The sequence below is a fragment of the Sinocyclocheilus anshuiensis genome, unplaced genomic scaffold (genome assembly GCF_001515605.1).
Source record: "Sinocyclocheilus anshuiensis isolate Anshui unplaced genomic scaffold, SAMN03320099.WGS_v1.1 scaffold304, whole genome shotgun sequence".
Taxonomy (NCBI): domain Eukaryota; kingdom Metazoa; phylum Chordata; class Actinopteri; order Cypriniformes; family Cyprinidae; genus Sinocyclocheilus; species Sinocyclocheilus anshuiensis.
In genome coordinates this window covers 1,097,822-1,110,581 of record NW_015555737.1, presented here as the reverse complement: position 1 = coordinate 1,110,581, position 12,760 = coordinate 1,097,822, and the positions used below count along the sequence as shown (strand labels likewise).

Below are 12,760 nucleotides of genomic sequence, written 5' to 3'. Positions count from 1 at the left end.
ACATTTTATGGAGGACTGTTTACTGATCCTGGTAGAGTAGACTACAATGCTGGCTGTTCTGACTCACAGATTGTAAGTACGTTTTTTTACATGGTTTTATGTTTACGTGGCGCGATGCAGCGCGATGCAACGCAATGCGTAAAAAGACAGTATAAGTCATCTAAGCTTTTTTATACCCGTCTAACAAAATACTAAATTAATTCAGCTGGACACACTTTCCTTATTTTCTCCTCAACAAATGGCCAAGCAAGCGCAGACACTGACAAGATACGCGATACAGAACGAGACCAAATGCGATATCAGCACGTCTCCACACAGTAAACAAAACAAGCGTTTCCTAGCAACGACAGCTGCACTAAACACTAATGACACAAGTAAATACACTTACGAGCTGCTTTTAACTTCCGCTGATAAAGACTGCTTCTCTCAAAGACTATTTCTTTACACTGTTTTCTGCTGGCGCTTGAACACACTTTCCTTATTTTCTCCACAACAAATGGCCAAGCAAGCGCAGACACTGACAAGATACGCGATACAGAACGAGACCAAACGTGATCATATGACCCCTTTAATCATTTAGACCTCATTGCTCTTCATAAGAACTCAAATTTATTACAGCATATGTTCTTAAATAACAGTAAAACAATATATATATATACACCACTTTTTTTCATGTCATCAGTGTCTGTTTGTTGCACACAGTCATCTTACACAAGGCTACTGTGTTTTGAATTCAGTGAAGCTACCATGGAAAGGCATTGCCTTATTGGGTAGCTAATGTTCAAGAGTGTCACGTGTTCTCAACCGTATTTGTCATGCACAAGATCACATTGTTGCACTTTTTTTTCAGGCCATGAACTCTTACAGACTAATCTGAGCTCAGTCACATTAATATACAGATAATTCTATGTAAAATATCAGCATCCTTGATTTTTAGAAAATCCAGGGAGAAATTTACTGTTTTATTGAAATCCAAGGCATATTGATACTTTTGAATGCATTTGAACATTTCAGTGCACACTGAAATTAATTGTTTCAAATATTAATCATCTGGTCAAAGCACTGTTGCAGCTGTAGCTTATTGGTAGAGTATTTCAAGCCATGCCCTTGTCCGGAGACATTCAACCCTCATGAAGTTCGGTCACATGTCTGACCCTGGCTTTGCCTCCTCTCCATCTAGATGTGTATTTCTGTACTGCGAGCGAAAATTCCAGTACGCCAGGCGAGTTTACAGACAGCGATCATAAAACCTATTACACTTATTTGCTTTTCAGAAACATGTTTATAATCTACTGGCTTGAGCTTGTTTTCCATGATGTTATGGCTGGCGTTCTTCCAACTGTGTTTCTCTGGCTGGGTAAAAAAAGAAGACTATAACTTTTGAAGTAGTTCCTTCTTTGCATATCAAAACGATCCTCAAAAAACTTCCTTGACTTTGTTCTTATTAATCCTCCCCAGCAAGACATAATATCTAAATAATTGCTTTTCATGATGCTCAATAATGTCGTTGCTCTTTCTCCCTTCTTTTCACTCTCTTTCATTTGCTCTTTCTTGGCTGTCTTGGCATCGGTATACGGTGGTCCCTGTAGTCCGATCTCCACGGCCACTAATGGGGGCTGTTTGAAACATGTGCAGGGACCAGGAGCCACAGTGTGGGAATGAGACAGCATGAGTCAAGCATTAATCACTGCTGACAGCTTCGTGTGACTGGCAGGGCCCAGGAGACGCTTCAGAGAAGGACTCGCACAAGCGCTGATGTTAAGATCGATTTAGCCGGTGTTCCAATTGAGGCCGTTGGGATGATCGTTCGACTATTGTGGTGCACTGGGAGCCCTGCTGTGTTTCCATAAGCAGTGTGTTTCCACAAACCTGCTGTGTTTCTTTAAGCACTTCGACTTGCAGAGTTTGATAATAATTTTGAGGCATTTAGGTTAACAGCATTGATTAAAAGCAAAGTTTTATTTTTCTGTATGTAATTGATTTATCCTATTTGTTTATGACATATTTTGTGTATTTACCTTTTGTCCTCTTTTGCCATGAAAATAGCCTTCTGCCGTGGCATAAAAACAACTGATTGAATATACTTTTGTGTAAAATAAAATTAAATAATAAAGAATGTATTAAATGAAATGAAAATTAGACATGATGCCTTGGCAGCTAACTGAAATAAATAAGTTAAAGTACTAAAATTACAAAAACTAAAATGTAAATTCATCAAAAAATAATTTAAAGCTAAATTGAAATAAAAAAATAAATAAAAAAAATGACAGAATAGCATAAAGAAATTACTAAAACTAAAATTCAAAAGGAAACTGAAGATTTAATATTCAAAATATTAATTAATAGTATATAAAAAATACTAAACACAGACAACTGGTTGAGGAAAAATGTGATATTAATTTCTAAGCAATTTTATGTAGAGTTTTTGCCTGAAAAATGGTAAAATTAAATTTTAATGAGGGACCAGACCCATATCTACGTAAGTAAAAAAGTAACAAAATATCATAGTGAGTTTTGCATCGGCAAGCACACTCACAGAAAATGTTGTTGTTTACTATTATTGCACAACCCCTTTATAATATCTGCTTTAGTTTGAAAATATAATGTTTTTTGTCTGGCCATGTTGTTTCAGAGTGTTATACGGGCATTGGTGACACATACAATGGAAAACGGGCAAAAACACGCTCTGGCATCCCTTGTGCTCCATGGAAAGACCACAGTGAAAGGTAAGAGCTGTCCATCCATGTCTACACTGCAAAATAAATGTCTGTGTGTATTAATTTCAGAGTAAATATTAGATTTTTTAAATCACTTGAGCTTAAAACTGAATAAATAGCATGCACAGATTCAGAGACAAGAAACTGATTTTTTACAGTCCTTCAGTATGGACACACATTTAGTTTTCTCTATGAATTTTCCATAGTCTAGTATTAAGCAGAACCATCATTTATATCGGTACAGCGCATAGATTCAGTCATGGACATTCACTCAGTTTCCATGGAAACCAAACTAGGTCCACATCTTGCTATGCAGGATCTCAAGGACAATCCCATGATGCCTTTGTGCCGCTTTGCAAGGTGAACAAACTCCATTTAGTCATTAGGTTCAAGGGTCAATCACAGCAAGTTGTCGTTAAATTGGTGAGAGTGAATAAATGGGACAGATGCTTTGTGAAATATCTCATGTTTTTTAAAATATATGTAAGCAGATGGAGCTATCAAATATGCATTCACAGTTACTTACAGCCATTCTGGAGTGTTAAATAGCAAGGGTTTATATTTGTTCCTGCCAGGTGTGGTCTATTTCCTCTAATGCAGTTATGGTTTTGCCTGTGTTTAATGTGCATTGGCACATTATCAGTGAGCGTGCGTGTGTAAGTCTCAGAGGAGTCGAGCAATCGTTTCCGCAAAAGGTCTGTGTTGTTTCTGCCATCCACACTCACCCTGAGATGTGTGGCGTTAAATAACTTCCCTGTTTTATGAACAAGTTCCAGGTCAAAGGTCGACCTTTCCAGAACCCCGCCAGCTCATTGATGCAAAGCTCAGGGATTGTCAGGTTGCGTTTGTCTTCGTTGAGAAAATAAGACCCTCACGGATTTCTGAGGAAGAAAAACACGTTTTAGTGCAGGACCCCCATTCTGAAGAGCTCTAATTGATGGTAAACATGGAGCAGTTGGAGTGACTCAATTCCCTAAAAATTGCAGGCAGGCCAACCCAGCTGGAACGGGATTCTTTAGAGCCACCCTCTGACCCCTTTCCTCGCCCTAACCCTTCTCCATGAACACATCAAAGCCAATCAGCTGCTTTATTTGGCCCACAGCCTGTGAGCTGCCACGGCCGGGTTGCAAAGCTGTTGGACGGGCATTAGGCGTAGATTGTTTACATTGTATGAACCCTAGAGTAGCATGCCAAGAAAATCATTGGTGCCATGCATGTGCTCTTCATTGTAGCACTTTTGGTCTCTGGTGAACGTTTGGAGAATTGTAGCATCTGTGGATCTTCCTGAATCTGAGTGATAATGTGGAAAAGCTTGGGGAAACATGTCATGAGTAATGCACAAGCTAAATACTTCACCTTGCCTCCTGAGAGGAGCTCCACACAGCTGGGGCTTAAGATGAACTTTTGAGAAGAAGATGTTTTTTGGACTCTTCTCCTACATGGATTTAGATGTATTGTTTTGTTACAAACACTGGATTGACTTTTTTTTTTTTTCATTTTTTCATTTGCCTGAATGATGCACCTGTTTTGAATGTTTATATTAATATGTTAATTTTCACTCTGCACATCTTCTGTTGTAATGATGAGATTTGTTTTTGTTCTCAGTAATGAAAGAGATGTGGACTTGCTGATGGGTGAACAGGCGGGGGACTTCTGCAGAAACCCAGACAAGGACAAACATGGCCCGTGGTGTTATACCAACAGCTCATCCATCCCCTGGGATTACTGCTCTCTCAAACCCTGTGAGTGAGCAGCATGTTGTCTGTGCTAACATTACAACCTGATTGAGACCTTTGGGTTCACTAAAAATGCTGCTTGAAACATGAAGAGTCTAACACAAGCTGAGGAATATGGGGCTAATGTAAACCACTGAACCCAAAAAGTGAAATGCTAAAAAAATATTGCCTAAAATAGAATAAAATTCTGTTTTTTATTAATTTAGAATGAACTATGTCACCATACAATAACCAGAGGTGCATAGTTAGATCAGAACATAAAAGTATGAAAAAGAAACCATAAAAAGCTACATTTTGAAAATCAAATTGATATATTTTGCTGCAAAGTTGCAAGTTATCGTAATGTAAGTTATTTGTTTAAAATGGTTACTTTTATTAAATTAGTTGAACCAGTTTGTGTCTGAAATGCAGCTGAACAATTAGTTTAGAACCATTGTGAATTAAAACCACCAATGTCTCAATCAGTCAGACAACGAATTCACTGATTTGATTGCGGTAAAAATAAAAAAGTCTCTTATGAGAAAGAAAAGTATTTTATTTGCTTTATGTGATTCAAATTAACTGTTTTTTTTTTTTAAATAAAATTGTAAAATATAATTTATTCCTGTGATGGCAAAGCTGAATTTTCTGTAGCCATTACTTAAGTCTTCAGTATCTTTAGAAATCATTCTAATATGCTGATTTGATGCTCAAGAAACATTTCTTATCATTATTAATGTTGAAAACTATGAAAGCCTGTTTCTGCTACTAAATTTTAAAAAAATTCTCACAATTCTGACTTTTTTTCTTGCAATTACGAGTTTACATCTTGCAATTCTGACTTTTTTTTCTTGCAATTGCGAGTTTACATCTTGCAATTCTGACTTTTTTTCTTGCAATTGCGAGTTTACATCTTGCATCTTACATCTTGTTTCAATCTTGCATGATATAAACTCGCAATTCTAACTTTTATTCTCAGAATTGCGTGATATAATCTCATGATTGTGAGTTATAAAGTCAGAATAGCAAGATGTAAAGTCAGAATTGTGGGATATAAACTCGCAATTGCGAGAAATAAAGTCAGAAATGCAAGATATTAACTTGCAATTCTGACTTTTTTTTCTCAGAATTTTGAGATATAAACTCACAATTGCGAGTTATAAAGTCCAGTTCTGAGGAGAAAAAAGACTGATATGTTTTTAGAATTGCGAATTGATACCATGCAGTTGTGAGAAAAAAGTCAGAATTGCGAGATGTAAACTTTTTATTCAGTGGCAGAAACAGGCTTCCATAGAAAACAGATGTGTTGCTTAATATTTTCAGAATTCTTTGATGAATAGAAATTTTTAAAACATTTCTTTATTTAAAATACAAATCCTTTCTTTAACATTACAAATGTCTTTACTGCCACTTTTGATCACTTTAATATGTTCTTGCTGATAAATGTATTAGTTTCTTTAAAAAAATAAAAATAAAAAAACCTTTGACCCCAACCTTTTAAAGAGTTAAGAACTCGGTCACTCAATTGTTCGTAGAATTTAACAGCTCTCACACACTTGTGTTGGAAGTTTTATACTTAAGTACAAGTAATGTCACTAACTTTCATTTGAGCCCATCTATCCTTACTTATATTAAAGCATGACTGTTGATTTCTTTATACATTACAGACAATAACCATATTTTTGACCATTATGTACCCACATATGCTTTTCTGTTGACTTGCACTCTCATCATTGACACCGCAGACTTGTGTTGAGCATGTAGGCCATGTGTTACGAATCTACATACGGCACATCAATCACTCACACACACATGTGCACACTTTCCACAGAGGTTTCAGTTTAATTAAAGAGTGTAAAGTCCAGGTGGCTCAGACTGTCAGCACTCCCTCTGTCTCTGTCACACACACACACACACACACACACACTTGCATGTATAAGTTAAGCTTCAGTGCTGCGCAGGTCTAACTGGTCCCACATGCTGGACCAAGACTAGTCCTATGCTAAAGACCTCACACACTTTCACTCAAATTATACTCTAAACAGCCATCACTGGTGACCACATCTTTTTTTCATTTCTCATGCCTATTCATTGCTTAGAACAAAAATAAGCTTTCTTTCCTTTTCCTTCCTTTTTAGGTGAGCCCTCACATAACTGTCTACCTCAAAAAGGTAATCATGTCTTTCAAGTGTTGTTAAACTGTGCAGATTTCCAGCTGATATTCTTTTGCTTCAGATTACATTAGAAAGATTATTTCAAAAACACATTTGTGAATTTGTGTGTTTTTCTGTGTTCTGATAAACTTCTATGTCACCTCTCATTTGGTCTTTTCTCTTCTCTTTACAGATGAGGGTACAAAGACCTCATGTTTTGTTCACAAGCAGGTGAGAATCGTCGGTGGTGGGCCTGTCCGGATTAAAGAAGGCAGCTGGATGGTCAGCATACAGAGAGGGTAAGCAATTTGCAAAATATGTAGATAACATTGTTAAATAATATCATTAACAAACATTATGTGTGGTGCACTAAGAATTGGTAACTCAAGACTTACCCATGTGTATTTATTGAAAGGTGAAGAATTACCAGTATGTAATTTTAGTAAGACTTCATTGACTATAAAGCATATTTATTTGGAATTTCCTGCTTTAAATTATTTTATTCCACAGTTTTAGTCAGAAATGTCATTAATGGACAGTTTTTAAAATGACTTTTTATTATTATTTTATTACTTTTTATTAGTTATTATTTATTTATTAAACATTTTAGATTTGTAAGTAAATATATCAAGCAAAAAGGGCTTATATAATTGTATATAATTCATTTATACATTAATTTATATAAATCGACTGCTGTTGTTTTTCTCAGGCGATCAGGTCGTTGTTGGCTGCTGATGTCTCCGGTGGTCTCCACACTCTTGATTTCTCAGTTTTTGCTATAGCTCTAATTGACTTCCTCTTTCCTTTTAGCATCCAAATTGCTTGCTTTTCTCTCAGAGTCAGCTCCCTCGTCTTCATCCTGGTTTGTGTGTGTCATCATCGAATTCAAGACTCAGAATGCAGAAGCAATGGATATAACTGATACGACACATTCCCTGCTTTTAATATCTGAAGAATGAATGCAACAGGACACATCTGATCAGTCAGAAAGACCTGTGAGGCAACTGTTCCAATACTTATGCTCACATCAGATAGTGGGTTGAACTCTAAACGTGCTGATCTTCTTAGCTGGTAAAACATTTATGTGTTGAAACACCCAATAATAAAAATGTGACATTCTGTAGTTTTGTCTAATATTAATCTTTTAATCATATTTACAGATTTCTTGACTCCACAGCAAAAAGAACAATTTTGTCTTTACTGTTCCAGTAAGAGTTAAGTTACAGTAATTTTACAGGGTGTTTGCGTTTCCCAAATCTTTGTATCCACTTTCTTTATATCAAGCAAGAAGTATACACATTGTCTGTTTTCCTAAAAAGCAAATCGCAGGCAGATTGACTGTAAAATTCCCTCCAAATAAAGTGCAGTCGTCCATGAAGTCAGTGTTCAGACAGCTCCTCAGAAGTAAAGCCCTGCGCTGTCATGTTTTATAATGTGAGAGAGTCATGTTGGAGATGCGTCACTGTCTCATGTCTCTCGGTCTCTTCAGGAGCACTCACTGGTGCGGAGGTTCTCTGGTCAGGGAGGAGTGGGTGCTGACAGACAGACAGTGCTTCTCGTCATGGTAATTATCTCCAGCCTTGCTGCACAGTCACCGTCGTGCCCTGGCCATGACCTCTGGATTCTCAGGGTCACAGGGTCAGTGATCAGTGGGCTTCCATGATTTGTCTTGAGCATGTAACCCAACAAATCAAAGCTGCAGATGTTTTAGAACATGCATCTTATAGCATGAAACATCCATATATCTACATATCCACAAAAAGAATATAGAGGTCATATCACGGGGAATCAAATTTAGCTTGAACTTTTGAGATAAGAAGATTAATTTTACTACAAAATCATACTGTAACATCCTTCCTAGTCTAAAAATAATACCATTTTAAGACCATTTGTAAAATCAAAGCTGCAAAAACCATTTATTCTGAAATTTTTAATTGCAAAGAGGCTGAAAAATTAATTTTGTACTTGTAAACATGCAGTTTTCTAGTATATCTGATGCACCTCATTATAAAAAGCTGTTGGCATGAAAGACATAGAAAATGTCCCATTTAATGTTAAGGATCAGAGAAAATGGTCATACAAAACTAAATTACTGGCACACACACACACAAATTAATTTATGAATAATTTATGCCCAAAACTTGAAATCATACTTTTATGATATGCTTTTCCCCCCAGTGTGCCTGACCTATCAGAGTATAGAGTTTGGCTTGGTATATCCCATTTGAACGAGTCGGGTGAGAATGACTTCCACAGACAGGAGAGAAGAATCTCGCAAGTCATCTGTGGCCCGGAAGGCTCTAGTCTCGCTCTGCTCCGACTGACTCGGTAAGAACTGACGATTAATCAATATGTATATTATTAATATATTCCATCTCTGATCTTATTCCTTTGTTGTTGATGAAATGACCTCTCTGTTGCTCTTTCACACAGACCTGCACTCCCAAGAGAGCGTGTCAGAATTATTCAGCTGCCCGTGGCGGACTGCAGCATTCAGGAGGACACCATATGCTCTGTGTACGGCTGGGGTGAGACCAAAGGTGGGTTCAACTTAAGAGTCAGTCTTCAGAGACTTCCCACCACCTGACAGCTTTACAGGCACACAACATTGCTGTCTTGCTTCCAGCCTAACACAACAACCACCCAGTGTCTTCAATTGACCATAAAGTTTGGTTCTTATAATTAGCATGAATCCATTACCCAAACTTGTGTGCACACCAAGGAACAGCACTAGAATACATTGTAAAAATGGAAGCAGGGTAGGAAATTAACCAGGGCTTGGGGGAAAAAAGTCACAAAAATGCTCCAAATATTTAAAATGTGAGAGCAAAAAAAAAGTAAGTTCTAGTTTTGTTGTGAGGCAACATTAACAAACAGCTTCCAAAATAATTCATGTTGATGATGAAATCATTTTGGAAGCTTTTTGCGGTTTGGAACTACATAGCGTAACAGTGTGAAAGCAGGAGGGAAAGCACACAAATCTGAGTTCATATTCAAGTAAATGTGCCAAATATAGTCTCTAATAGAGTGTTTTCTGGCTTTCTCAGGCACTGGACATGAGGGAACATTGAAAAGAGTTAATCTGCCAATAGTGAGCAATGAACGATGCCAGCAGCTTCACAAAGGGACAATTCCGATCACTAGTTCAAAACTGTGTGCTGGTGGCAGGAGAGATGAAGGAGTGTGCGAGGTGAGCTTATTCACTAGATTTACTCTCTGCAGGATGTGCTACCATTCAAAAGTTTGGGGTCAGTAAGTGTTTTATTTTTATTCATTTGGTCAGAAATGAATGATTTTAATGCAATAATGCATTACATTGCCAGTAGAGACTTCTGCATTGTTTTAAATATATCTATTCAAAATAAAAGTGATTCTTTTGCATGTTCTATTAATCAAAGAATCCTACACAAAAAGTATATTGGTTTTATGCAAAAATCAGAATGTTTTATTTTTTATAGTTAGAATTATATCAGGTATAACACAAAAATCACAAAATGTTTTAGACAAGTCTGGCTCAGTTCCTTAATGTTTTCCTTTTCTTTTTTAATACAGTAAAACGAAAAAAAAAAAAAAAAAAGGCAACAAAACTGTTATAAACATCAATAATAAGAAGAAATTTGACTTTTTTTTTTTTTCATGTGGCACTAAAGATTGGAGTAGTGATGTTGAAAATTCAGCTTTGTCGTTACAGAAATATTTTTTTCCTATATTACATTTGAAAATATATTCAAATAGAAAACATGTTTGATCAAATAAATGCAGCTTTGGTGAGACTTCTTGAAAAATACTTTTAAAAATCTTCCGACCTCAAACTTTTGAATGGTTGAATGGCTACTTATTTAAATCGCTGACATATTGAGACAAATGCAATCTTATTTTCTAACTGAAACACATTATAATGGTTTTGGTTGCACTTTTACCTTTGTTATACCTTTTACCTTTAGTTTTTTGTATTTTTCATGCTCACAGAAAGACTATGGCGGCCCTCTGGTATGCCAAGAGAGTAACAGTAAAGTCATTGTCGGCGTGAGCATAAACGGCAGAGGATGTGCCCGACACAACCGACCGGCCATTTTCGTGAACGTGGCCTTCTATACTGGATGGATTCATAAAGTATTCAGAAATTATCCAAACTCAGAACTAAACAACTGATGGAGAATAAGCAGGCTTGAACATACGATTTGAGAACAAAAATTCAGAATCTCCATAAATCCGACAGGTTATTTCTTGATTTAAGGGTCACCTGAACAGCTCTTTTTGAAAAAGTTCTTGGGAACTTTCCCAGCTTGGCCGAGAAGCATATATTCAGAAACTACTCGAAGAGCTAGAACTGCGACTGAAACTGTTGCTCTGAATTCAAGCAATTTGTTCACCTAATAATGCCAGAACCGCAGAGCAAGGCGCCGGGAGACAAAGTCTCTAAAGGCCAAATTTGCAACTAGCCATACGGAAAGATAAAGACTACTGGACCGTGCGGACGAGCAGCCAGAATCTGTTTCAAGAATCAATAGCAATTCCTGGCCACCAACCAAAAACCTCAAGTCCTCGGAAGAGAAATCTTGCTGCAGTGCGCTACAAAGCGTTCGTATGTACATTCAACCCACACATTACCCATCAAACTAACAATCTGGACTTCAGTTGGGATATTGAATTCAGAGACCTAACCCAAGTTTGAGTCTGGATTCAGACCAGGACTTGATATATGGATACAAACTCTCAGATCCCAACAGGAATCTGCCGTTCCCTCCTTTAGAAACGTTCAAAGCTGACCGACGTACACATTTCGGCCGCTCCTCATCGAGAAAGAGGGCTGTTATGGTTACAAGTGCTTGTTGATATAAAACGCTCATTAACAGTGTCATTCAAAAAGCCCCTCGATAAAGTATTAGCTGTTAGCTGTTAGCTAAATGTAGAACATCTTATGGGTAAAAGTATACACAGAAGGCTTTTTTTGCATTTGTGCTCCTGATAATACTTGAAAACACACATGAGAGAGGTCACTGTGTCCCTCAATAACACCTCCTCGTGTCGCCATTACAGATTGTCGTTTGGTCAGCGTAGGTGTTTATATAGTCAGAGGTGTTCCATCCATTTCCAGTGTTGATATTTTGTCCGCAAGCCTGAATGGAGATGACATGACCTGCTTGTAGTGACATGCAGCAAAAATCGTAGTTGTCATAACATATCAGCATCTGAGGTTCCCATACACTCTGTTTGGTTTAGAGCGGAATTCATAGGAGGATTTGGAAATGTGTGTTGTAAATACTGTGGTCATGGGAGTGGGGTAATCACTCCCAGTTCTTTCGTAGGTCTCATAGACCTTTATAAGAGGTTGGCCTCCTCCATTCCAGTGTCCTCATTGGGTGGTTTTATATATTTGTAAATATATCTGTATTAATTCCAAATGCACAGTTTGTCAGTTGTGAAACTCAAGAACGAGTGTGATATTTTATGTTCGTGCGCGTGTGTGTGAGAGTGTGTGTAATGCTGCAAAGATGCATTGAAGCCAAAACGTGCATCTCTGCAGGACAGAGAGTGAAGCGAGCACACATCTTGTGTTCTTGTAGACATCGGAATAAAGGGGAAATTTACCGATTAATTTTGCCGTTTTTCAGATCAGAGCCGGTGTAAGATAAATCCAAGTGATTTTCTCTCTTGTGTGGTCTTGGATCGCTCATTCCGCGAGTGCCTCGTTCCCTCGTGCTGGCCTGCCTCCAAAAACAATCAGCTTGGGAAATTACCTCCAAAAATCATGTCGGCTTAAACAAATAGCTCTCTGAGTGATGGCTCGTAAGTGTTTGTATTCCAACCACTCCCGATGCTAATTATGTTGGTTAAAATGAAGGATGAGTTTAATTTGTAAGAGTCCTGAGGCACAAGTCCTTATGTAAGGACGTTGTTGAACACATTGAGATTAGTGTTACTAAAGCACAAGACAAGGCAAAAGACCCCTTCGGTGTTACCTCATTTGGCTTTAACATTTATCAAAACAAATGTTTTCGTGTAGTAGAGTTTTTTTTTTTTGACTTTGGAACAATACGAAACCTGTGTTTGAGGAAGCCTAGAAGCTGCTGGATGATGAAGCGGCTTGTTCTGAACTTTTTGGTAAGACTCATTGAGGGGTGAATTCACTCGCTGTATTTTAGTGCGAAAACCTATGTCGCATTCCCTAACC

The 12,760-nt window shown here is 37.5% G+C and overlaps 1 protein-coding gene across 1 annotated transcript in view; it reads left to right on the top strand.

Annotated features, from left to right (window-relative positions):
* The window catches only part of LOC107673134 (hepatocyte growth factor-like), a 23,774-nt gene extending 12,895 nt beyond the window's left edge, over positions 1-10,879 (top strand). The window contains exons 10-18 of the mRNA XM_016466618.1: positions 2,633-2,726; positions 4,323-4,459; positions 6,571-6,603; positions 6,779-6,884; positions 8,075-8,149; positions 8,764-8,913; positions 9,019-9,125; positions 9,633-9,775; positions 10,555-10,879. Coding sequence (XP_016322104.1) covers positions 2,633-2,726; positions 4,323-4,459; positions 6,571-6,603; positions 6,779-6,884; positions 8,075-8,149; positions 8,764-8,913; positions 9,019-9,125; positions 9,633-9,775; positions 10,555-10,737 — 1,028 coding nt within the window. The 3' untranslated portion in view covers positions 10,738-10,879. The remainder of the gene's footprint in view (positions 1-2,632; positions 2,727-4,322; positions 4,460-6,570; positions 6,604-6,778; positions 6,885-8,074; positions 8,150-8,763; positions 8,914-9,018; positions 9,126-9,632; positions 9,776-10,554) is intronic.
* The last annotated feature ends 1,881 nt before the right edge of the window (positions 10,880-12,760 follow it).